This window comes from Oncorhynchus gorbuscha, linkage group LG01 (genome assembly GCF_021184085.1).
Source record: "Oncorhynchus gorbuscha isolate QuinsamMale2020 ecotype Even-year linkage group LG01, OgorEven_v1.0, whole genome shotgun sequence".
NCBI classification, from domain to species: domain Eukaryota; kingdom Metazoa; phylum Chordata; class Actinopteri; order Salmoniformes; family Salmonidae; genus Oncorhynchus; species Oncorhynchus gorbuscha.
In genome coordinates this window covers 43,525,458-43,552,780 of record NC_060173.1, presented here as the reverse complement: position 1 = coordinate 43,552,780, position 27,323 = coordinate 43,525,458, and the positions used below count along the sequence as shown (strand labels likewise).

Here is a 27,323-nt window from a genome sequence, read left to right as displayed (position 1 = left end):
TTCACAGAAATGTAAATCGAGTGGGCGGTACAATACAGGCTACACAGAGTATGTTGGGAAATCTGTGGTAGAGGTTTGAAACCATGGTGTCTCTATGGGCTGGAGAAGTCATGTTGACATGATGGAGATCTGTATGCATGGCTTGGAGTTCATTAAGAAATTCATCAAAGCCACAAGATGTTTTTAAGCATTTCTCCGTAACGTCCACTTGAAACCCACACATCTAATTATGGACATATGCTATACAAATCAGCCATCCCAACATGGGACAAGGACATGTGGCTCTCTCCTCAAACAGCAAATGAGGTCCCTCTGTTCCCATGGTTGGAGTTAACTCACATGAAAAACACATCCAATTCAAGCACCGTTTCAAATGCTAAATTATTATTGCCATTTGTCTGATCTTTGGCATAGATTTATTTTGAAAGTGAAACATTAAAGTCTAGCAGTATTTTGCTGTTTTTATTTTATTTAGCAACGGGGTGTGTCAGAAGGTTTCCAGGCCAGCTGTACGATAGATAGACAACCCCATGAAATATGTAGGACAGACATAGCTACTGTATGAGACAGCATAATGAATATAGTTGTATTCGTTTAGTACAGTCCCTGGGCCACCATATCAACGGCATTATTAGGCACTTAGTCGACAATAAATGTATCAAATGGCAAATTACAATGAAATGATTTGTGAACCATTAGTGTAATGCCAGACTCTGCAGTTGAACTGAAAGGGGATATGGGGAGCCAAGTCTCTCTCTCTCTGATGTACAGATGTAGGACCTCTTTTGCAAACTTGTAGTGTATTCAAGGCTTAAAAGGGCTTCTACATTTAGTCATTTCCACTTTAAAATGTCAGACTTGATTTGGCCAAATGAAAAATGCACCAATCCCTACAAAAACTGTCCATTAATTATAATCTAAATAATAATTCACATTTCCTGTTGTAGGAAACTGGCTCAAATTACGATACTACATCTGTACTTGACACTTGGAAGCTCATAGGCAATTTTTTGTTGTTGTTGCTATTAACCAAACACTATGCCCTTTGGGGGCTTGCTGGGTAGTTCATATTGCTCTATTGTGTTATACTCAGATAGAGAAGGTATTGTGTCATTTAGGAAGCAGCTTGTGCTCACAGATGCATCAGATACTTCCTTCCTTTCATTAGCCGTAGCATTAGTGCCAGAAAGGTGTAATTAACATTCCCACATTTCCATTGCACATATCAGTCTTTAAACGAGCCAACATGAGAAAAGGAAGAGTGGTTTAATTACATGACATATCCTCATGCCAAACAGTTTGACATTTTGAGGAGGGTGAGAGCAGAGTCAGCAATTGAAATGGTCAATGTTGCCTCCACAATGCAAACAGGGGAAGAATTGATTTTCCTTCCCAAGCAAACAGCCAGGACTCTATGCATGCTGGACATGTAAACCTTTTCTTCTGCACTCTGAATTATTGAACAGCTATCCCCTGCACACTATGTACCACTCATTTTGACAGGTTGGTCTGTCTTCTTAGCGCAATATATGGTGTTTCTCAGGGGGTATGGATCCAGAAACGCACACAAACACAATGCACACAAACACACACGCACACACCCTTCCAAGCCATGAAACTTCCGTGTCATGGCTTTAGACAGTCTCCTCCCATGAGTCACAGAGCTACTGCGGGCCCAGCACCCAGCTCTCCAGCTCTCCTCTCTACACTGTCTCATTGCACATGCGGCGCACGGAGCAGGCATTCCACTTATCTGCTCTGACATGGTTCCTACAGGGGAGGAGAAAAGGATATTGGATGGAAGAAAAGCATGGCCTAAACACAGGATTAAAGAGGAGGAGAGTCATCTGGAAAATTGCTACACTATTTGTTTTGCCATTATGGCGATTGTGGATGGAAACATCACACCTGCTCTAAAGAGACTGCATGCGGAGCAGAGCATGTGATTCTGAAGTCTCATTGAGTACTATGCTGGAGCGGGGTGACATATAGGCCAAATGGATACATGGCTGTAGCAGGGTGAGAGTCACTTGTGAGGATCACAAGGCTGCTGAAAAACACGTCATCATCATGTCATGTGTCACCCGTATTTACTCTTATATTTGCATAGCCACGTCCTTTTGTAAAGCATGCCACGTTTCATCAGTTTGGTGACAGCCAAAAGAGAAACAAACAGCCCGGTTGGATGACACCCTCTGGGGATCTGCTACTGGTGGTCTTCTCCTAACCCTTTGAGGAGTAGCTTCTCATGTGCATGTGCTAATAACACGGTTGAGTAAGCAGGTGCAGTTGCCTGTAGAGCAATTATCCGCAATCATTATAACATTATGAGATTCCCAGGCAAAACCTACAAAAGCTAATGTCCTGAAGGTGCAAGTTCTATGTATTCAGAGCTGATAGGCTAATGAGCAGATCACAGATCACAGCTATTTCTCCATGACAGTCGCTACTTTGATATGAATACAATTATCCAGAGAGGCTTTTTATACAGCACATTCAGTGGTTATGGACTGTAGGCTAAATACTCCAATGGCCCCACTCAGAAGTATTACAATTTAGTTACCAGGCTAATGTATAGCTGAAGCAATCCTACTTGTCCAGAAAATAGTAGTTTGTTTACATACAAGCTTTTCTAAAGACGTCATATCATATCCTGATGTTATTGTGTTTTAAATGGACCGTGTCTGTGTTGTCTTGTTTGTTCTAGGGCATGCAGACTGGCACGGGGGAATTGGAGGAAATGGGGGTGAAGTTCTGTCAGTCGCTGCTCTCCCTGAGGAGGAACACCATGCTGTACAACAGAAGAGTCATCAGCCAGCCAACCCTGCTCAACCTGGATGACAACCTCCTAGACCACAAGTCCCGCAAGTAAGTCCTTTTTCTAATGGTCCATAGGTCCCTCTGTCCCCTGTCTCTAGCCAACACACACACTACATACACACACACTACACACACACACACTGCACACACACACACACACACACACTGCACACACACAGCCCAGTTGGCAGGGTGAGCCCCTGAGAGTAGACCCTGAGAAACACAATCAAACAAGCTTAGATTGGATCAATGAAAACATGTTTTGTGGTGGGATAGGCAGCAGTGCTTTTTAGAGTTCATTGATTACATACTACTGTATGATGAAGCACTTAAAAAGCATTTAATAGTGGATACACTTTTAAAGACAGTCCAAGTACAGTTAAATAATATTAAGAGGTACTAGGGCTATCTTTAAAAGTGTATGGAAGCCAAGCCATTGCCTAGAAAGGATCCATCTTGGCCACTTACTCAACCACATTTGACCTATACACCAATTAAATATTGGCTTGACTGTCTTGCCATAATAGTTTCTATCTGAGTTGCTGGCTTTCCAGTAATTACAATTTGAGACACTCCGCCATTTCCTGGTTGCAAAAATGTGAATAGTTTGCCTAATATCAGTTTGTGACCAAACAAGCAATGTCAATGTATAGTGTAGAGAATCATTGTACCATCTAAATCGCTGTGGTATATCTGTTCAATAACCCCAAATATTGTATATTCAGCTGGTTCACAAAACCAAAAGTAAAAGACGCAAAAACAAAACTTTAGAATGCATAGAAATATCGCACATAGAAACAATCTACCACTTCTTAGACTTGCTTTCAACGAGAATGAGAGATCTATAACTCATCATTTCTATGTGAATTTGGTCGGGTCGCCCCAAAAAGTAGCATAGTGCTACGCTTCCTTTTTTCACTCTGTTTTTTTTCCAGACATCCACAAGTCTTAGAATCACTTACTGTCTGGATTTATGGAATGGAATATTATAACCTGCACTATAGATTTATAGATTTTTTAACTTCAATTCAATTCTGTTTTGTGAACATTTTGTATTATTACTGTACGTCTTGTCCTCATCGACAACTTGGTCGGGATTAATGCATTTCTTACTCTTTCTTTCTCTTGAGGGGTTATATAAAATGTTTTTACACTCATAAAACCCATCACTACTTAAAAAAGTAGGATCTAGTTCTGATAAGTTCCTTCCCTGGAGCATTATGCAAGTGTGGTAGTAGAGAGAGGACACCATGTGTTAGCCTTTTACTCAACATATCTTACAATAACATTAGAGCAGTTGAAAGTACAGTATGAAAAGGTGGCCTTAATATTTGCTCCCATTCTTGAATATGTGACTCTGGCCGTGACCCCACTCTTCGATGGTGTCTCAGGGGGAGTTGGGATATGCAAAAAACATTCACAATTCACACATGCATATAATACACACTTGTTCATGTGTAAAACAGGATAAATATAAGTACCCACCAAATTATTATAATTACGATTATTATGATTATATTTACATCACCTGACACTGCGTAAAATGGCCTGTTTCAGGGTGATTAGATGTGTGTCCAGATGTCTTTAATCTAATCATGACAAGTAGAAGTTACGATAAACACAGATCTCAACAGTCATAAGTTTGAAATTTCTGTGAATTTCTCCTGTCTGAGTCATCAGCTCTGGAAGGACATGGATCTTCACACATGCTAATAGCTCTTAACACCTTGGCCATTGTCCTCATTCATCCCGATCAGTTCAGCAGCAATCTTCTCCAAACCTGTGCATGGTAGCCTTTAAAATTGGTTCACATATTTGAAAATCATCTTAATAAGAATGATATACTATTAAGTTATTGAAATCTATATTCATATGACTATTATTGTCATTTCATTATTTCAAGATTTAACATCTTATTCAACTGTATTTTTATTTTCACATTTTATTTTCACACTTTAGAGTAAAATTATAAAATGAAAGATAAACTAACAAAAGGCAGTAAAAGACATGAATCAATGAAGATAAAACAAAGGATGTCAAAAATATCACCAAAGTTGTCTTAAAGTAGGCCAAGCTAAAAAGGCAGACTGTCAAATGATATTTAAACACATCAAGCATTTTCACTGTACATTGCAAAGTTCCATATCAAAAATACTTTATAAAATATACCGTGTACATAGTGTAAATACTGCATGTCGATTTGAGTAAACTCTGCTTCTGCATATGTTGTCTGTCTGTATATCCTGTTTATCGTCTGTTTTTATATCCCATTTATCACCTGTCTGTATATCCTGTTTATCATCTGACTGTATATCCTGCTTATTGTCTGACTGTATATCCTGTTTATCATCTGACTGTATATCCTGTTTATCATCTGACTGTATATCCTGTTTATCGTCTGTCTGTATATCCTGTTTACCGTCTGTCTGTATATCCTGTTTATTGTCTGTCTGTATATCCTGTTTATCGTCTGACTGTATATCCTGTTTATCATCTGACTGTATATCCTGTTTACGTCTGTCTGTATATCCTGTTTATTGTCTGTCTGTATATCCTGTTTATCGTCTGACTGTATATCCTGTTTATCATCTGACTGTATATCCTGTTTACGTCTGTCTGTATATCCTGTTTATTGTCTGTCTGTATATCCTGTTTATCGTCTGACTGTATATCCTGTTTATCATCTGACTGTATATCCTGTTTACCGTCTGTCTGTATATCCTGTTTATTGTCTGTCTGTATATCCTGTTTACCGTCTGTCTGTATTTCCTGTTTACCGTCTCTCTGTATATCCTGTTTACCATCTGTCTGTATATCCTGTTTATTGTCTGTTTTTATAATCCTGTTTATCATCTGTCTGTATATGCTGTTTATTGTGGCAGCATCATTTACACCAATTCAAATTCCTGCGAATGAAGGTGATTTTGAATATATTCTCTTGCTTGTATGCCCATGCTTTCCACTGCTTTTACGAATTCTTCCTAAACCTACACACACCTGGGAGTGCTTCTTGCACTTGGAAGTGAAATATAATTGAGTTTCAGTCCCTCCTTCCAATGTCTAACATGAAACTTCTTGCGATGGGAATGAAAGGTTTAAAAGTTCAGATCGTGACGTTCATGATTCATCTACAATGTCATACTCCTCTTATTTTCCTCAAATCAATCTAAGTCTTCATGTTTGAAAAGGTTTTCATTACCCGTTGCTGGTGTGTCTGTGTATGTGTGTGCATATTCTTTTGTGTATGTGTATAGTTGTCTGTTTTTGTTCTGTATAAAGAAAGACATGTCTTCTCCAGCTATTGTTTTGGAGTTTAGATCTGATTCCTCCTCTGACAGCCAACACAGCTGCTGTCTACAGATGGGTTTCACCTTGCTGTGAAATAAGCCTTTCTCTCTGCCACCCTCCCTCATCAACCAGTCACATTATGCAGGCCCAGAGCAGCCACACCACACTTACAGTATTTACCTTGCTTCCTCCTATTGTCCAGAATACTGAGTAAATTGCAGACAACTTTGTGAGCTGCCCATGGATAGGTCTATAGATGAATTAGCAAACTCAAAGTGATTTATTTGGTGGAGTAATGAGGAGGAAAGTGTTCAATGAGAATAGAAAATAAACAGTCGTTTTATTTGGCATTTGTTAAGAAGTCTGACTTTTTCATTTCTGGAAAACATATATACATAAAGTAGCAGTGATGGTGATTTCTATGAAATACATGTCCCTTGAGATTATATTGACCTCAAACATAATTCACGCAATAACAGTTTACCATGATTTACTTACTGCGATCCTGAGGTTTAGCTTATATTTCCAGATCCAGCCCTGAAAAATGTATCCTAATTGAATATTTAATCAATTAAGTGAATTGTTCAGTGCAGTTGTTAGTTTCACCCCGCTGGTCAATGATGCAACTACTGAAACTGATCTCTCATCTTCAGATTAGAAGCGGTTTCTGTAATGTTCTGTTTCTCAACCGTTATCCTTCTTGTGCTCCATCACCCATTCCTTGGTCCGAAAAAAAAACAGCCGATATTGTATCAGTCTAATATACTAGCTATAAGAAGCACTGTATTACACTCACTATCTCTGTTATTGTATCAAATTTAGGCTAACTCTCTTTTCCGTATCAAAGCGAGCTCAAGAAATGTTGATACAGTGCACTTGGCAGATTGATTACATTTCTGTCAGTTGCTTAGTTTCATAGATTCTTACAGCTTGTGTTCACTTCATACAATCCAAAACAAAGCAACAAGGAGAAAAACATGTATTCTGGCAGTTTGAAATTCATTCCATTAGAGGTTACCATGATCTGCATTAACTGGTTTGTCCAGTCTGAATTGAGCATCGGCCTTCAGGAATCACAGTAAGCCTCTTCATTTAGGTTCCCTTCTCCTAGATCTACAGATAACTGCCAAAATAAAGGAAACACTTGAGTAAATAACAGATGCAAAGTTTATTGAATGCAGGTGCTTCCACACAGGTGTGGTTCCTGAGTTAATAAAGCAATTAACATCCCATCATACATAGGGTCTTGATTAAAAATGCCCAGTTGCTCATTATTTTGGCTACCATGGCTAGAAGAAGAGATCTCAGTGACTTTGACTTTGAAAGAGGCGTCTCAAAGGAACATAGGGGGTTTTAAAGGTGTCTGTGTCTGTCACTAAATCTCAACCCAAATGAACACTTCTAAGGAGATTCATGGAACGGCACCCGAGACAGCGTTTTCCACCACCATTTGCATTAGTAATTTATTGTGGAAGAATGGTGTTGCATCTCTCCGAAAGGTTCTGGTTGGAACCAAAAAGGGTTCTATGCTTGCTTCACATATCTGCCACCCCTGGTTCCATGTAGAACCCTAAATGGAACTCAAGGTTTCTATATGGAACCAAGTTTGGTTCAGTGAAGAAGAACAGTTCTAAGGTATATAGAACATTTAGGAATGCAATATACAATATGAAGCAAGTGATAGAACCCTTTTTGGGTCCAAAACCTTTTTTTCCAGACGCTGGTTAGAATCTCGTGGCTGCCAAACACTTTATGTTGGCATTTCCTTTATTTTGGTAGTTCTGAATCTGTAGATTCACATGGGTTCTCCTATAGAAGATGTCATGGAAAAGTAGCCTTGGATGATAAAGAGAACCATTGTATCAGACAGCCTAGTTGTATTTGCCCTCCATGAAGCTGTATAAACTTCAATGTGCCTACAGTTTCATGATTGTTTTATCATTATGTTAGGGAACATAGCACTGCTTTCATCTTTGCTCACGCATACGATAGAGTTCATCTCAAATACCACCAGGATGACAGGCTAGCTATTGTATGCTGCATGCACTGGGTAGTCTTACCTGATGGAGGATGTGTTTGGCATGGCAATGATGGTGAGAAGAGTCAACTAAAGCATACTAGATCAGGGCCCAGGTTAGTGGGAATTAGAGGTCTTCACAGGTCAAAAAAGTTGGACCAGTTCCGAAGTGGATCTGTGGTTTTTCCACCTTACCCGATATGCATAAATTAATTTGAAAAGAAAACGGAGACCCGTTCCGAATGGACTCAAGGACAGTCAGACCCGTTCCGAAAAGGACAGTGGAAAACAGACACAAACAGACCCGTGCTGGCTCGGATCCGAGAGACACATTTTTTGTTGCGCTAAATGCATCAGGCCATTGCATGCATAGACCCTTTCCTATAGGCTTAGTGGTCCACTGTATGATATTAATATAAAATAGATATATATTAACAGAAACAAGCTTAGGCCTATAGGCTTAGTGGTCCACTGTATGATATTAATATAAAATAGATATATATTTATATTAAGAGAAACAAGCTTAGGCATAGCCCTAGAGAGACTGAGAGAAAGATAGAGATATGCTGGTGCCGTGTTACCGACATCGACATGGATTTATTTGTATACTATATAGATAGGCTACTACTGCTGTACAGATACGGGGGTACAAAAGGAGGTTAATTCTTACATTTTCCATTATAATATATTTATAAAGATAAGCATTGTATTGTTTCACCCAACAAGTAACAGCAATAGGCTAATGCAATTTATTTTTTACAACAAGCACATAATAATAAGAATGATTATTATTAATGACTAAACAATTGATAATAAATCAAGGAAAGGGAGAAAATGACATTAAACCTGAATAGCGAGTTGCACACAGTCCATTTGGCCGCGCCAACGTTCTTCTCCTCTTTGTCTTCTACAATATTAACACTCCTCCCAGCAGATCTATAGTGGTCATTTCAATTGCATTCCGACTTATGTTCTTCCTATGTTCTTCCCACTGTCTTCTGCAGTCTTAGCCTGCATTTGATGTGTGAATAAGCATGCTTTCCTAAAAACAATGTCCAGCACAGACCCCTAATATTCATGAGCGTTAATTCATTTGAACAAGTTTCATAACTCCTGAGATGTGCTTTACAAACTGCTTGTTTTGAAATCAGGTTCATTAGTAGGGCTTGTTGCAAGACTAGCACCTTCTGCTCTGCCTTTGGAAAGAACAAAGACCGAGGCCCAAGGGTCCTGAGCATTGGCAAGCCTAGTTTCAAACAGATGGAACAAGTCAAGTGAATATATTTAGGCAACATTGATTGTGCATTCAGATTGTGCAATGAGATACACAACATGACCAAAAGTATGTGGACACCTGCTCGTTGAATATCTCATTGCAAAATCATGGGTATTTATATGGAGTTGGTCACCCCTTTGCTGCTATAACTGCCTCCACTCTTCTGGTTAGGCTTTCCACTAGATGTTGGAACATTGCTGTAGGGTCTTGCTTCCATTCAGCCACGAGCCACCAACTGATGTTGGGCAATTAGGCATGGCTCGCAGTCTGCATTCCAAATCATCCCAAAGGTGTTCGATGGGGTTGAGGTCAGGGCTCTGTGCAGGCCAGTCAAGTTATTCCACACCAATCCCGACAAACCTTTGCTGTATGGACCTTGATTTGAGCATGGGGGAATTGTCAAGCCAAAACAGGAAAGGGCCTTCCACAAACTGTTGCCACAAAGTTGGAAGCACAGAATTGTCTAGAATGCCATTGTATGCTGTAATCTTTGACCCTGCTGGTCATCTATGAAAGTTTGAACATCTTGAAGAACAATTTGGGCTTAAATGGCCATGTAATATTATAATCTCCACCGAGCAGAGCCAAAAGAAGACTGGCCACACCTCAGAGCCTGGTTCCTTTCTAGGTTTCTTCCTAGGTTCCTGACTTTCTTGGGAGGTCTTCCTAGCCACGTGCTTCTACATCTGCATTGCTTGCTGTTTGGGATTTTAGGCTGGGTTTCTGTATAAGCACTTTGTGACATCTGCTAATCTAAAAAGGGCTTTATAAATACATTTCATTGATTTGATTGTAGCATTAAGATTTCCCTTCACTGGAACTAAGGGGCCCGAACCATGGAAAAACAGCCCCGGACCATAAAAAAGAGAGATTGCATGGCTGGGTGTTCGATTTTATACACCTGTCAGCAACGGGTGTGGCTGAAATAGCAGAATCCCTCATTTGAAGTGGTGTCTACATACTTTTGTCTATGTAGTGTACATGTTTCCTGTCTCGTCATTGAATGAATTCATTGATGCTACTTCAACTATGACGTTGCATTGCAACACTCATCCATTTATATTATTTCGCTCTCTCTGTCTCTCACTCTCGGCCCCTCCCTCTGCCAGCCTCTCTCCCTCTGCCTCTCTCACTCTCCCTCTCCCTCTGGTGACCTCTCGCTCTCTCAGCAGCAAAACAAAATAAAAACCTTCTCTCCTAAAAAAAGGGTAAATTTGCATGAATTATGTAACTGTGAAATACGTAATAATGACTGGTCTAGTAGCTACCTATTTCTCTTGCTCCTTCCTGTTAAAATATTTCCACTGTAGCAGAGTTATTTTATCAATAATCTGAGGTCCTTTGCAGATAACCAATTAACTGGTGCTCTGTAAGGGATCAAACGCAGACTGGGCTAACATGAAGGATTAACTCACCAAGTTTATTCAACTGTAGAATTATTCAAATGCACATTGCAATATTTATAAGTGTTTGTCAGACTTTCATAACATCACAAAAATTTGTCTGAAAAACATGTGGACCTCCCATTAAAACTTTGCTTTCCGGCGTGATGCTTAACAGTGCATTTCTCTCATGTTTCAAGAGGATTGTAGATGCAAAAAGTAGAAAAGATACATCTGTGGAGTGGTGTTGTGAGAGAGAGAGAGAGAGAGAGAGAGAGAGAGAGAGAGAGAGAGAGAGAGAGAGAGAGAGAGAGAGAGAGAGAGAGAGAGATTGAGAGAGAGAGAGAGAGAGAGAGAGAGAGAGAGAGAGAGAGAGAGAGAGCTGTGAGACCTGTGAAGGCTGGCTGTGAGGCGTAGCGCTGGTTCTCTCCCCTCCCAGGGGGTATCTGATTAAATCTCTGTCCCCCGCAGTCACACTGACTACCACACTCTGCTGACATGCCACACACTGCGCACACCTTTTAATCTGCATATTAAATTATTAGCGGGACTTCAACTCTCCTTCTTTCCCCCACTGTGTGAGAGCTATTTGTGTTAGACTTAAGCCTCTTAGTCATGGATCTGAATTGAACCTGAAAAGGGACAACCTTTAAATGTTTATATCTTGGGTGATTTGAAGCAACAAATGCATTGTGTTGTTCATTCATACGTGCCATGCGCCAGTGCTATCATAGCCATCTCTGATACAGTTCATCTATTACAAACAGCCTATGTGACTGCAGCCGTACACACATCTGTACACACCAAATGAATGCAAACTAAATGCTGAAAGTAGTAGGCTAGTTATTCATGCATGCAAACAAAAATACTGAATAGCAGTTTGGCTTAGAATTCCCGACCCAATTGCAAATGCAAACGAACGAATGTGAACGGAATCTAACTGCATTAGTCCAGTAGTAGTCCTAGGAAACAACATATCCGATTGATAAAGATATGACACAATCTACATTATATTTAGGCTTGTTACATTAACAGTAAACAAATGCAGCAAACAAAAGGCAAATAACCAAAACATAGAATACAGCCTGCAACAGTGAGATGCAGCCATGCACAGCAGTCTTGCCAAATACGTCAACAGGCCCACTTCAAACATGGATAACCCTGCAACTCATGGGTTCAGCAACATATTGTGATATGGCACAATACACTTCTCTGGATCAAATTCGACCCACGTAATCAATTAAGCAATGCCAGCCCACCATAAACACGTTTCCAACACGTACAGTTCCATTTACAGCCACGACAACCAGCTACCGAGAAAACCATAATAGGATGTATCTACTGTATATGACGAAACATACCGATATGTAGCTATACCCAGGGGCGTCATTTGGATTCTTGCTTTGGAATTATATTGAATCCTGCTTATATCACGCTATACCACAATAAACATACAAGTTCAAATGCTTTTGACCAAGAAGTGACAGGTTCAATGGCACAAAATCTCAGCTGTGCTCTAACGGCAACATGGACAGTGCCCTATACACTAAAGCATTTTTTTAAACAGCCTCCTTGATGCTCTGTGGAACTTCCCGAGTAATCGATCATTCCGTTCTCCCTGAAAACTTCTTGTAAGATCCCCCTCAAATGCCAGTTGGATTAGTTGAGCTTTCCTCGGGTGTAGGATGCTTCTTCTGCGCTGACTGAAAATTTGTTCTCGCATGTAGCTGTGAACGCCCCAAAAGTCAGTCCATGTTTCAGTGCAGTAAGCACAGTCAACATTTTTTTTAAGTGTTTTATTTCACCTTTATTAAACCAGGTAGGCTAGTGGAGAACAAGTTCTTATTTACAACTGCAACCTGGCCAAGATAAAGCAAATCCGTGTGACACAAATAACAACACAGAGTTACACATGGAACAAACAAGCATACAGTCAATAACACAATAGGAAAATTCTATATACAGTGTGTGCAAATGAGGTAAGAGTAGGGAGGTAAGGCAATACATAGGCCATAGTGGTGAAATAATTACAATTTAGCAATTAAACACTGGAGTGATAGATGTGCAGAAGATGAATGTGCAAGTAGAGATACTGGGGTGCAACGGAGCAAAAAAATAAAAGATAATTACAAAATAACAGTATGGGGATGAGGGAGTTGGATGGGCTATTTACAGATGGGCTATGTACAGGTGCATTGACCTGTGAGCTGCTCCAACAGCTGGTGCTTAAAGTTAGTGAGGGAGATATGAGTCTCCAGCTTCAGTGATTTTTGCAATTCATTCCTGTCATTGGCAGCAGAGAGCTGGAAAGAAAGGCGGCCAAAGGAGGAATTGGCTTTGGGGGTGACTAGTGAAATATACCTGCTGGAGAGCATGCTACGGGTGGGTGCTGCTATGGTGACCATTGAGCTGAGATAAGGCGGGGCTTTACCTAGCAAAGACTTATAGATGACCTGGAGCCAGTGGCTTTGGCGACGAATATGAAGCGAGGGCCTGCCAACGAGAGCATACAGGTCACAGTGGTGGGTAGTATATGGGCTTTTGCTCACAAAACAGATGGCACTGTGATAGACTACATCCAATTTGCTGAGTAGAGTGTTGGAGGCTATTTTGTAAATGACAATGCCGAAGTCAAGGATCGGTAGGATAGTCAGTTTTACAAGGGTATGTTTGGCAGCATGAATGAAGGATGCTTAGTTGCAAAATAGGAAGCAGGGTCTAGATTTAATTTTGGATTGGAGATGGTTAATGTGAGTCTGGAAGGAGAGTTTACAGTCTAACCAGACATCTAGGTCAAATCAAATCTAATTTTATTTGTCACACACACATGGTTAGCAGATGTTAATGCGAGAGTAGTGAAATGCTTGTGCTTCTAGTTTCGAACATGCAGTAATATCTAACACGTAATCTAACCTAAAAATTTCACGACAACTACCTTATACACACAAGTGTAAAGGAATGAATGAGAATATGTACATAAAAATATATGAATGAGCGATGGCCGAACGGCATAGGCAAGATGCAGTAGATGTTATAGAGTATATACACTGCTCAAAAAAATAAAGGGAACACTAAAATAACACACCCTATATCTGAATGAATGGAATATTCTTATTAAATACTTGTTTCTTTACATAGTTGAATGTGCTGACAACAAAATCACACAAAAATTATCAATGGAAATCAAATTTATCAACCCATGGAGGTCTGGATTTGGAGTCACACTCAAATTAAAGTGAAAAACCACACTACAGGCTGATCCAACTTTGATGTAATGTCCTTAAAACAAGTCAAAATGAGGCTCAGTAGTGTGTGTGGCCTCCACGTGCCTGTATGACCTCCCTACAATGCCTGGGCATGCTCCTGATGAGGTGGCGGATGGTCTCCTGAGGGATCTCCTCCCAGACCTGGACTAAAGCATCCGCCAACTCCTGGACAGTCTGTGGTGCAACGTGGTGTTGGTGGATGGAGCGACACATGATGTCCCAGATGTGCTAAATTGGATTCAGGTCTGGGGAACGGGCGGGCTAGTCCATAGCATCAATGCCTTCCTCTTGCAGGAACTGCTGACACACTCCAGCCACATGAGGTCTAGCATTGTCTAGCATTAGGAGGAACCCAGGACCAACCGCACCAGCATATGGTCTCACAAGGGGTCTGAGGATCTCATCTCGGTACCTAATGGCAGTCAGGCTACCTCTGGCGAGCACATGGAGGGCTGTGCGGCCCCCCAAAGAAATGCCACCCCACACCATGACTGACCCACCGCCAAACCGGTTATGCTGGAGGATGTTGCAGGCAGCAGAACGTTCTCCACGGCGTCTCCAGACTGTCACGTCTGTCACATGTGCTCAGTGTGAACCTGCTTTCATCTGTGAAGAGCACAGGGCGCCAGTGGCGAATTTGCCAATCTTGGTGTTCTCTGGCAAATGCCAAATGTCCTGCACGGTGTTGGGCTGTAAGCACAACCCCCTCCTGTGGACGTCGAGCCCTCATACCATCCTCATGGAGTCTGTTTCTGACCGTTTGAGCAGACACATGCACATTTGTGGCCTGCTGGAGGTCATTTTGCAGGGCTCTGGCAAGGCTCCTCCTGCTCCTCCTTGCACAAAGGCGGAGGTAGCGGTCCTCCTGCTGGGTTGTTGCCCTCCTACGGCCTCCTCCACGTCTCTGGCCTGTCTCCTGGCAGCGCCTTCATGCTCTGGACACTACACTGACAGACACAGAAAACCTTCTTGCCACAGCTCGCTTTGATGTGCCATCTTGGATGAGCTGCACTACCTGAGCCACTTGTGTGGGTTGTAGACTCATGCTACCACTAGAGTGAAAGCACCGCCAGCATTTAAAAATGACCAAAACATCAGCCAGGAAGCATAGGAACTGAGAAGTGGTCTGTGATAATCACCTGCAGAACCACTCCTTTATTGGGGGTGTCTTGCTAATTGCCTATAATTTTCACCTGTTGTCTATTCCATTTGCACAACAGCATGTGAAATTTATTGTCAATCAGTGTTGCTTCCTAAGTGGACAGTTTGATTTCACAGAGGTGTGATTGACTTGGAGTTACATTGTGTTGTTTAAGTGTTCCCTTTATTTTTTTGAGCAGTGTACATATGAGATGAGTAATGTAGGATATGTAAACATTATATAAAGTGGCATTGTTTAATAAAGTGGCTAGTGATACATTTATTACATAAATTATTCCTTTATTAAAGTGGCTAGAGTTGAGTCAGTATGTTGGCAGCAGCCCCTCAATGTTAGTGATGGCTGTTTAACAGTCTGATGGCCTTGAGATAGAAGCTGTTTTTCAGTCTCTCGTTCCCCGCTTTGATGCACCTGTACTGACCTCGCCTTCTGGATGATAGTGGGGTGAACAGGCAGTGGCTCAGGTGGTTGTTGTCCTTGATGATTTTTTTTTGGGCTTCATGTGACATCGGCTGGTGTAGGTGTCCTGGAGGGCAAGTAGTTTGAGAGCCTTGTGGTTGTGGGCGGAGCAGTTGCCGTACCAGGCGTTGATACAGCCCAACAGGATGCTCTTGATTGTGCATCTGTAAAAGATTGTGAGTGTTTTTGGTGACAAGCCACATTTCTTCAGCCTCCTGAGGTTGAAGAGGCGATGCTGGCCCTCACCTCCTCCCTGTAGGCCGTCTCGTCGTTGTTGGTAATCAAGCCTACCACTGTAATGTCTTCTGCAAACTTGATGATTGAGTTGGAAGCGTGCATGGCCACGCAGTCATGGGTGAACATGGAGTACAGGAGAGGGCTGAGAATGCACCCTTGTGGGGCCCCAGTGTTGAGGATCAACGGGGTGGAGATGTTGTTCCCTACCCTCACCACCTGGGGGCAGCCTGTCAGGAAGTCCAGGACCCAGTTGCACAGGGCGGGGTCAAGACCCAGGGTCTCGAGCTTAATGACGAGTTTGGAGGGTATTATGGTGTTAAATGCTGAGCTGTAGTCGATGAACAGCATTCTTACATTGGTATTCCTGTTATCCAGATGGGTTAGGGCAGTGTGCAGTGTTATTGCGATTGCGTCATCTGTGGACCTATTGGGGCGGTAAGCAAATTGGAGTGAGTCTAGGGTGTCAGGTAGGGTGGAGGTGATATGGTCCTTGACTAGTCTCTCAAAGCACTTCATGATATCGGAAGTGAGTGCTACCGGTCAATAGTCATTTAGCTCAGTTACCTTAGCTTTCTTGGGATCAAGAACAATGGTTGCCCTCTTGAAGCATGTGGGAACAGCAGACTGGGATAAAGATTGATTGAACATGTTCGTAAACACACCAGCCAGCTGGTCTGCGCATGCTCTGAGGACGCAGCTGGGGATGCCGTCTGGGCCTGCAGCCCTTCGAGAGTTAACACGTTGAAATGTTTTACTCACATTGGCTGCAGTGAAGGAGAGCCCACAGGTTTTGGTAGCGGGCTGTGTCAGTAGCACTGTATTGTCCTCAAAGCGAGCAAAGAAGTTGTTTAATTTGTCTGGGAGCTAGACATCGTGGTCCGTGACTGAGCTGGTTTTTCTTTTGTAGTCCGTGATTGATTGTAGACCCTGCCACACACCTCTCATGACAGAGCCATTCAATTGTGACTCTACTTTGTCTCTATACTGACGCTTAGCTTGTTTGATTGTCTTGCGGAGGGAATATCTACACTGTTTGTATTCGGTCATGTTTCCGGTCCCTTGCCCTGATTGGTTCACGCTTTCAGTTTTCGAGCGAATCCTGCCATCAATCCACGGTTTCTGGTCGGGGAATGTTTTAATAGATGCTGTGGGTACAACATCACTGATGCACTTTCTACTAAACTCGCTCCCCGAATCAGTGTATTCATCAATGTTGTTGTTCGACGCTATGTGGAACATATCCCAGTCGTGATCGAAGCAATATTGAAGCGTTTAATCCGATTGGTCGGACCAGTGTTGAACAGACCTAAGCACGGGTGCTTCCTGTTTAAGTTTCTGTCTATAGGCTGGGAGCAACAAAATGGAGTCGTGGTCAGCTTTTCCGAAAGGGGGGCGGGGGAGGGCTTTATAAGTTAGAAGAACAATGATCCAGGGTTTTTCCAGCCCAGGTTGATATGTTGATAACATTTAGGGAGCCTTGTTTTCAGATTAGCCTTGTTAAAATCCCCAGCTACAATAAATGCAGCCTCAGGATATGTGGTTTCCAGGTTACATAGAGTCAAATGAAGTTCTTTCAAGGCCGTCGATGTGTCTGCTTGGGGGTGAATATACACGACTGTGATTATGATTGAAGAGAATTCTCTTGGTAGATAATGCGGTCGGCATTTGATTGTAAGGACTTCTAGGTCAGGTGAACAAAAGGACTTGAGTTCCTGTATGTTGTTATGATCACACCACGTCTCGTTAATCATAAGGCATACACCCTTCGCCCTTCTTCTTACCGGAGAAGAGCTTGTTTCTGTTGGCACGATGCGTGAAGAAACCAGGGGGCTGTACCGACTCCGAATGCGTGTCTCGAGTGGGCCATGTTTCTGTGAAACAAACAACGTCACAGTCTCTGATGTCTCTCTGGAAGGCAACCCTTGCTCGGATTTCGTCTACCTTGTTGTCAAGAGACTGGACATTGGCGAGTAGTATGCTCGGGAGCAGTGCGAGATGTGCCCGTCTACGGAGCCTGAGCAGAAGACCGCTCCTTCTGTCCCTTCTGTGGCGCCGTTGTTTTGGATCGACGGCTGGGATCCAATCCATTGTCCTGGGTGGTGGACCAAACAGAGGATCTGCTTCGGAAAAGTCGTATTCCTGGTCGTAATGTTGGTGAGTTGACTTTGCTCTTATATCCAATAGTTCCTCCAGACTGTATGTAATAAAACCTAAGATTTCCTCGGGTAACAGTGTAAGAAATAACACATAAAAAAACAATATACTGCATCGTTTCCTAGGCAATCTCTGTAGGCGCCGGAAATAATAATAATATTCTAATATTCTAAGTCAGAACTGTCCAGAGTAGTGATGCTGCATGGGCGGGCAGGTGTGGGCAGCGATCGGTTGAAGAGCATGCATTTAGTTTTACTTGCATTTTAAGAGCAGTTGGAGACCACGGAAGTAGAGTTGTATGGCATTGAAGCTCGTTTGGAGGTTAGTTAACACAGTTTCCAAAGAAGGGCCAGATATATACAGAATGGTGTCGTCTGAGTAGAGTTGGATCAGAGAATCACCAGCAACAAGAGCGACATCATTGATGTATACAGAGAAAAGATTGGCCAAGAATTTAACCCTGTGGCATCCCCCATAGACTGCCAGAGGTCAGGCCCTCCGATTTGACACACTGAACTCTGTCTGAGAAGTAGTTGGTGAACCAGGCAAGGCAGTCATTTGACAATACAAGGCTGTTGAGTCTGCCGATAAGAATGTGGTGATTGGCAGAGTCGAAAGTCTTGGCCAGGTCGCATAGGTTGCATAGCGGAGAGATGGCCAAAACATTGTAGCAGGATATCAAGTGTAGTCCATTTGTCTTCATTGGAGCCAGAGCAGGTGATTTCAGTCTGTAAAAACTGGCCAGCGACACTAAACTCTGTTTTGCTTAGATCCAGCATTGATTTCACCTTCTTCACATCTAGAAAGTCTTGGCTCAAGGTCAAGGGCACACTGGACATCCACCAGTTGGCTGTTGCGTTCGCTGAATCATACCTGACATTACATCATCCAATTGTAAGTAAGATTATAGCCTACTGCTCAAAGAGAGGGCAAAGAGGGCCAAAGAGTGGTCGGCTATCAGCTAGAATCAGCTAGTTATCTAGCTAGTTAACTATTCTGTTGAAACAATCTAACTAGGTTTACCCGTGATTGGAGTTTGTTCTGCTGCTGACATCTGCCTCTTAGGCCTACTAACAGTCTAATTGAAGCCTTCCATGTTCCTTACCGTGAGATGACACATGCAACTCAAAGATAGCCACTACTACACTACCGTTCCCGCGCCGGCAGTGTCTGCCTGCATGATGAGTGAAAGGGATTGGGAGGGGGAATTTTCCAAGATTCGAACAATTGAAATTAGCTAGTTTGATGGGCAATTTATTTAAACTAGAAGTTAAATAAAAAATTGTTCATAAAAAACGCCACCAATCTGAAAAGGCAACGTATCTCATAGGAGGGCAAAAGGGCAGGTGCTCATGCACCCTGATACCTCTTTCTGTGCACGAGCCTGGGCCTGGTAGTGAGAGGCATTTTCATCAATAGATTTGAGCATATTTTCGCCAAATGCCATTTTAATTATCAATACAGCAGATTATCATTTTACATGTTGTGGAGCATTTTGAACATTTCTGGAACAGCTGCCACTCAGTTGATTGTCCAAACTGGACTGATGTAACATATCAGATTTGTGTGATTCGCCACTGAAAACTATTGTGTGTTATCAGCCGATTTATATGAAGAACTTGTGACACTGGTGTCTAAGAAGGGATTTGAAAAGTAATTATGGATGTTGCTGTTTGTTAATCTCTCTAACAGTTTAACTGAACTTATTTGGTATTCAACATAATGAAGAAATGCACATGCATATAAATCACAATATTACTGTTGTAGAGTAATTAGAGATAAAGAATACTGCAGACACATTGATACAGACAATTTAAGTAGAATTAGAAGAAAATAGTTAAAATAAAAAATTTGTGCTGTACAAACAAAGTAACTTTAAAACCATTTTTGGCGACCCAGGTAAACACTTTTCGACAACCTACGTGTCCAACTGCCTGCTTACTCAGAAACATCCCTGTCATTTTGTTAAACCTCTCTTTTACCATAATCACATTTTTGGGATTTTGACAGTGGTGGGTTAATAAAAACGGCAATGACAAAACTGAACTAACTCTGTGCCATATTGAGTTTACCTTTCTATTGGCAGCTAATAAGTCATTTAGAATGAATTAAGTTGATGGGTGAGTGGCGCAGCACAAATCAATAAGCTCTCATAATCACCATGCATGACTTGAGTGTGTCTGATTTAATAGGAGATCAGTGAGTAATTACTCTCACACCAACAGCAGAAAATACATTTTTGACAGTTTGGGAAGAGAAGAGACGAGCTGTGACACACTTCCTACTCCCCTGCTGTCAGAGCATTATTACTGATGAAGATATGGGTGGTGCTTCTCTAGTCTTAAACAGATTGTGTTAATCAAATTCAATCAAATTTGATTTGTCACATGTGATGAATACAACAGCCCTTAACCAACAATACAGGTAAAGAAACAGAGATAAGAATATATTTACTAGATAAACTAAAGTGAAAAAGTAAATAAAAAGGAACACGATAAAATAACAATACATAGGCTACATACAGGGGGTACCGGTACCGAGTCAATGTGCGGGGGGAAAGGTTAGTCGAGGTCATTTGTACATGTAGGTAGGGGTAAAGTGACTATGCATAGAAAAAAACAGCGAGTAGCAGCAGTGTAAAAACACTGGGGGGGGGGTCAATGTGTGTAGTTACACTAGTACTGTATGTTTAGCCATTACAGTAAATGGTGATATACTGAACCATTGGGCTGAGTTAAGTTAGAGTTGATTATAATGATTTTGTTTTGGCCTTCTTTGAAAATCAGAACATTGCTTATTCTGAATATGTTGACATGAAAGAAAAACTTACAGACACCGTGAAAAATACATTTTCAAATCAATATTCAACTCCAACAGCCAGTTGTACTCACTTTTTTCCCCATTGGATATACTTCCTGATTGCGATGTAGTGCATTATGTGCTCCCTGACCCACTGCTCTGTGAAGAGCCTTACACTGAAAATGAAATGACTGGCTTGTTTGGTTTCCATCCTGACCCGCAGGCTTTTGATTAAAATACATCAGAAACAACATATTTTCTTTCCACAGACCATGGTAAGTTCAAATCCTTTTCCTAATAGAGAAACGAGGTTGTTAACAGCCTAGAATGCTAACTTTCATTATCAGGGAAATAGAGAGAAACAGAAGGAAAATGGTAATAACCTTGGATTAGTTATTCTTGGGGTCAGGGGAGGCAATGTTGGGAGGAGATGTCTGTTTCTCTCTCAGCCCATTGTGTGTACAGTAATGAAGGTTGCACTATCTCTCCAGATCACTGTGTTTGATTGCAATGCGGCTGGCTGAATGGATGACATGAATAATCCGATTAAGATTGCATTTGCACATAATTATAAAACCCATGAAAGGATTTTCACTGTGTGTCCATTGTCTGCTTGGTCTCATGTGTGTTCTCCTTGCGCTGAGAGATTGTGTGCAAATCATGTTTTACCAACGTATACTGCTCACAGACATACTACCATTTTGAACCTTTTCTTATGCCATTGGAGTTGGTATCTGTTGATCTAATGGCATGAAACAGACCACGATAGCATGACATAGGTAGAGCATTCACTTTACTATGATTAATTCATGTGTGAGGATACACTATGGTAATGGTCTCATGTAGATGGGCATACCACTTTCGACATACTGTTCATACAAGCTGCCCTCCGAGCAAACTTCTCCCCAACACAGCCAGTAGCAGAACTATTAATGATAAATCTGTTGGCCTGTTATGTTTTGTTTTGTTTTGTTTCCCCACTCTCTTTTTTTGTACCTTTGTGTTAATGATGATTTCACGGTCGATTGGTCACTCCTGACAACATGGCTAATAGGATTTGAATTGTAAACATTGGACTAGCTACTGTGTTACTTACTCACTGCACCAGCCAGGCAGCTTCTGGGCAACAAGAACCTGAGGGGTAGCAGGGAAGAAACGAGAAAATGAGGAAAGGCGTAACACTTTGGCTAAAGGGACTTTCAGAGGCTACAACAGCAACAGAGTTAACGAACTACTATCACTGATCACTTTTAGGAATCAGATCCTGCTGTTCATGCTTAATCTATAGCCAAATTAATGTTGTCAATGTTTGCAATGACATTTTTCTTCTGGATTTGTACTGCACAAAAGGCAGGGAGGGTATGCTATTCTACATGCTGTGTATTTCACATGACTTGAGTATACCATAAACCAGTATATAGTCGTAGCGCTGAATTTGAAGCCGCCATATTGCTGAATGGGACTGAATGGCACCAACAAATCGCTAAGGATCATGGTCGATGTATGGGTGATCCCCGGGACCACCCATACGTAGAATGTATGCACACATGACTGTAAGTCGCTTTGGATAAAAGCGTCTGCTAAATGGCATATATATCATCATGCCTGAGAGAGTTTAATGGAGCCTCCGCGTAGCCTGCCGGCCGGTGATTGGTCTGTGTCAGCACGTGGTCCTGTGATTTGACAAATATATTAATAAGAATGGATCACTATTTAATTAAATATCTAAATTTGAAGCAAACTTTAAAATAATTCACAGTGGGGATCAAACTTGATCATAAGGCAGACCAGGACATTTGGCACCGCTACTATAGGTTGCCAGGTCGTAGCCGACCAGCAGAGCTTATGACTTCACGCTCCAGACCAGACACTGGGGGCCTGGTGTATACAAAATACTTTCTTTTGTTGATGCAATGTAGTCAGAACCAAAGTGGTTTTTATGGGATAATCTGGAAAATTGTGGGGCAACAGCTTCAAGGGTTAGCTTCGTTTGTTAATTCTTAACACAATAGTAAGGGTGATCTCGCCATGTTGCCCCTAACTTCACATCTAATCAACTCACAAGATGAACAGATGAGATGCAGAAACAAAGAATGGGATGAAGACAGAAATAAGAAAGAAGTAATGAAAAATCAGCGAGGAAAAATCCATGCAAAAGTATATCTTATCAGTTTTGAAATCTGCTTAAGTGAGATGGCACCGGAGGGGATGACTGGCGTCTTATCGACTCTTAAGCAACCATGCTAATTTGTTTGTTGTTTTGCTTTGTTCGTAACTTGTTGTGTACATAATGTTGCTCCTACCGTATGACAGAAAAGAGATTCTGGACATCAGATTAGACAAATAGTTTTTCTTGGACGGGAGGGATATACTACAGACACCCGACTGGAGAAGGAAACCTGAGATTTCACGGGAAAAGATCAGGGTGCCTTGTGAGGATCAGACGATGAGTGGCTAATCTGCCTTTGCCTTCCGTCCTGCTAGGTAACGTTCAATCGCTGGAAAATAAATGGGACGAACTGAAAGCATGTACTGTATATCCTACCAACGGGACATTAAAAACTCTAATATCTTACACTATCGTTCAAAAGTTCGGGGTCACTTAGAAATGTCTTTGTTGTTGAAAGAAAAGCACATTTTATCATCCATTAAAATAACTTCAAATCGATCAGAAATACAGTGTAGACATTGCAGTGGGTGGTCTGGTGTAGACAGTCGAGCAGGGCCAGGCGGCTAGGGATGGTCTCATGGTCCGGGTCCTTGTTATGCCAGTCCTCATACCGCTTCAACAGGGCAGACACGTAACCCTCAGCCACAGCGGCCCTGACATTGGCCCCTGAAAGAAAGATATGAAAATGGTTTAACAGTCTGAAGGCCTGGAGATAGAAGCTGTTTCTCAGTCTCTCTGTCCCAGCGTTGATGCACCTGTACTGACCTCGCCTTCTTGATGGTAGCGGGTTGAACAGGCTGTGGCTCGACCTACCTTTCCTTAGAGATCACTACTGTGGCCAAGGGTTACGTCTCTGCCCTGCTATATGACTACTGCTTTGTGGACATTGAAATGGTCATCACCAATAGGTACTCTACCCAGGGCCGTTTTAATGTGGGAGCTTATCGGGGCTAAAGGTCCTGAGCCCAGGCCAGTGGGGAGCCCAAAAGAAAGCAAAAAAAAGTATACACTACAGTTCAAAAGTTTGGGATCACTTAGAAATGTCCTTGTTTTTGAAAGAAAAGCAACATTTTTTGTCCTTTAAAATAACATCAAATTGATCAGAAATACAGTGTAGGATGCCTCCCAGGTGGCGCAGTGGTCTAGGGCTGTGCCACCAGAGACTCTGGGTTCGAGCCCAGGCTCTGTTGCAGCCGGCCGTGACCGGGAGGTCCATGAGGCGATGCACAATTGTAGTCCGGGTTAGGGAGAGTTTGGCCGGTAGGGATATCCATGTCTCATCACGCACTAGCGACTCATGTGGCGGTCCGGGCGCAGTGCACGCTAACCAGGTCGCCAGGTGCACGGTGTTTCCTCCGACACATTGGTGCGGCTGGCTTCCGGGTTTTGATGCGCGTTGTGTTAAGAAGCAGTGCGGCTTGGTTGGGTTGTGTTTCGGAGGACGCATGGCTTTCCACCTTCGTCTCTCCCGAGCCCGTAAGGGAGTTGTAGCGATGAGACAAGATAGTAACTACTAACAATTGGATTCCACGAAGTTGAGGAGAAAAAGGGGTAAAGAAAATGTAAAAAGAGGAAAAAAAAGAAATACAGTGTAGACATTGTTAATGTTGTAAATGACTATTGTAGCTGAAAATATCTACATAGGCATACAGAGGCCCATTATCAGCAACCATCACTCGAAGTGCAAAAGAACACAAACACTGGACAGAGGAAGATTTGAAGAAAGTGTTATGGACAGACAAATCTAAGTTTAAGATGTTCGGATCACAAAGAAGAACATTCGTGAAACGCAGAAAAATTAAAAGATGCTGGAGGAGTGCTTGATGCCATCTGTCAAACATGGTGGAGACAATGTGATGGTCTGGGGGTGCTTTGGTGGTGGTAATGTGGAAGATTTATACAGGGTCAAAGGGATCTTGAAGAAGGAAGGCTATCACTCAATTTTGCAATGCCATGCCATACCCTGTGGACGGCGCATAATTGGAGCCAATTTCCTCCTACAACAGGACAATTACCCAAAGCACAACTACAAACTATGCAAGAAGTATTTAGGGAAGAAGCAGTCAGCTGGTATTCGGTCTATAACAGAGTGGCCAGCGCAGTCACCGGATCTCAATTGTATTGAACTGTTGTGGGAGCAGCTTGACCGTATGGTACGTGAGAAGTGCCCATCAAGCCAAGCCAACTTGCCGGAGGTGCTTCAGGAAGCATGGGGTGAAATCTCTTCAGATTACCTCAACAAATTTGACAACTAGAATGCCAAAGGTCTGCAAGGCTGTAATTGCTGCAAATGGAGGTTTCTTTAATGAAAGCAAAGTTTGAAGGACACAATTATTATTTCAATTACAAATCATTATTTACAACCTTGTCAATGCCTTGAATATATGTCCTATTCATTTTGCAACTCGTTTCATGTATGTTTTCATGGAAAACAAGGACATTTCTAAGTGACCCAAACTTTTGAACATTACTATATGTTTCACTGAGTCGTGGCTGAACGACAACATTAAGAACATACAGCTGGCAGGATAGAACATCAGCCTCTGGTAATACACGAGGCGGGGGCCTCTGCATATATGTAAACAACAGCTGGTGCACGATATCTAAGGAATTCTTGAGGTTTTGCTTGCCTGAGGTAGAGTATCTCATAAAAAGCTGTAGACCACACTATTTACCTAAAAAGAATTCATCTGCATTTTTTGTTGCTGTCGACATACCACCACAGACCGATGCTGGCACTAAAACCGCACTCAATGAGCTGGATACAGAAAAACGCACATCCAGAGGCAGTGTTCCTTGTGCAGGGAAACTTAAATCCGTTTTACCTCATTTCTATCAGCATGTTAAATGTGCAACCAGAAGGAAAATAATTCTAGACCATCTTTACTCCACACACAGATACACGTACAAAGCTCTCCCTCGCTCTCCATTTGGCAAATCTGGCAAATCTGACCTCCTGATTCCTGCTTACTATCAACAATTTAAGCAAGAGGCACCAGTGACTCGGTCTATAAAAAATGGCCAGATGAAGCAGATGCTATGCTACAGGACTGTTTTGTTAGCACAGACTGGAATATGTTCCATGATTCTTCCAATGGCATTGAGGAGTACACCACATCAGTCACTGGCTTTATCAATAAGTGCATCGAGGACGTCAGTGACTGTACGTACATACCCCAACCAGAAGTCATCATTCACACTGAGCTAATGGGTAGAGCTGCAGCTTTCAAGGAGCGGGACTCTAACCGGGAAGCTTATAAGAAATCCCACTATGCCCTCCGACGAATCATCAAACAGGCAAAGCGTCAATACAGGACTAATACCGAATTGTATTACACCGGCTCAAACGCTCGTCGGATGTGTCAGGGCTTGCAAACTATTACAGGCTACAAAGGGAAGCACAGCCGAGAACTGCCCAGTGACACGAGCCTACCAGACGAGCTAAATAACTTCTATGCAATAAGGAACCACATGGCTTGATCAAACCTCCTGACCGATGAAATCGCAAATGCTAGCTCACCATGCATTATAGTCCTCCTCATTGTAGTAGAACCCCCCCGCCCAAAATAGGTTGGTGTATTAGAATCAAAATTCACTAGATAGCTAGCTTGATAGCATCGATAGCTAGCTATCTTGAGAAAGCTGATTTGCCATTTATTCTCAGGAATTAAACAAATAGATGCAATCCAGACCAGATCTATACACACTTGGCTATCTATAAAATATACAGGAGGTCTCTGCCAAGGCGACCTCACGGTGCCATGGCAACAACGGAACTCCAAAATTGTAGTGTTACTTTTCAAAGCGGCAGGTTTTAAAAGCATAGGTCCCCTGCCACTCTTGATGCCCTCCTGGAAAATAGAAATGACCCCCCCCCCCCCCCACACACACACCAAAAATCATCCTGCTTTCTGTTAGGAGAAGCAGACAGCCCCTCTCATCACAGTACCATATGTTATCTTCTATTTAATTCTCATTCAGAGCAGAACTAGACAAGCACTCAGACAGACAAACACACACACTCACATGCACGCACATAAAGAGATGAGTGTGTGGAGAAGGTGTAAATCAGTGTGCCTGTCACATCCTCGTCCCCAGTGGATCCCAGTGTGTTCTAATCTGATTAGTGTAGAAGGGCTTTATGTTTGCTGTCAATCAAGGGTTGGGCTATCTGAAGGTCACAGCATCCTTCACACATCTGAACTGCTGGTGGAGTCAATTGGCACCTTTACAACCGGCACAGAAATGACAATTTGCCTGCACACACACTTTTGCCAACACAATTTGCCTATGCAT

General features: G+C 42.2%; 1 protein-coding gene across 2 annotated transcripts in view; it reads left to right on the top strand.

Annotated features, from left to right (window-relative positions):
- Positions 1-27,323, top strand: part of LOC124038159 (cytosolic carboxypeptidase 4) — a 183,397-nt gene that overhangs the window by 144,310 nt on the left and 11,764 nt on the right. For both annotated transcript variants that reach the window (XM_046353684.1, XM_046353676.1), the window contains one exon: positions 2,708-2,868. In XM_046353684.1, the coding sequence (XP_046209640.1) occupies positions 2,708-2,868 (161 nt within the window). The remainder of the gene's footprint in view (positions 1-2,707; positions 2,869-27,323) is intronic.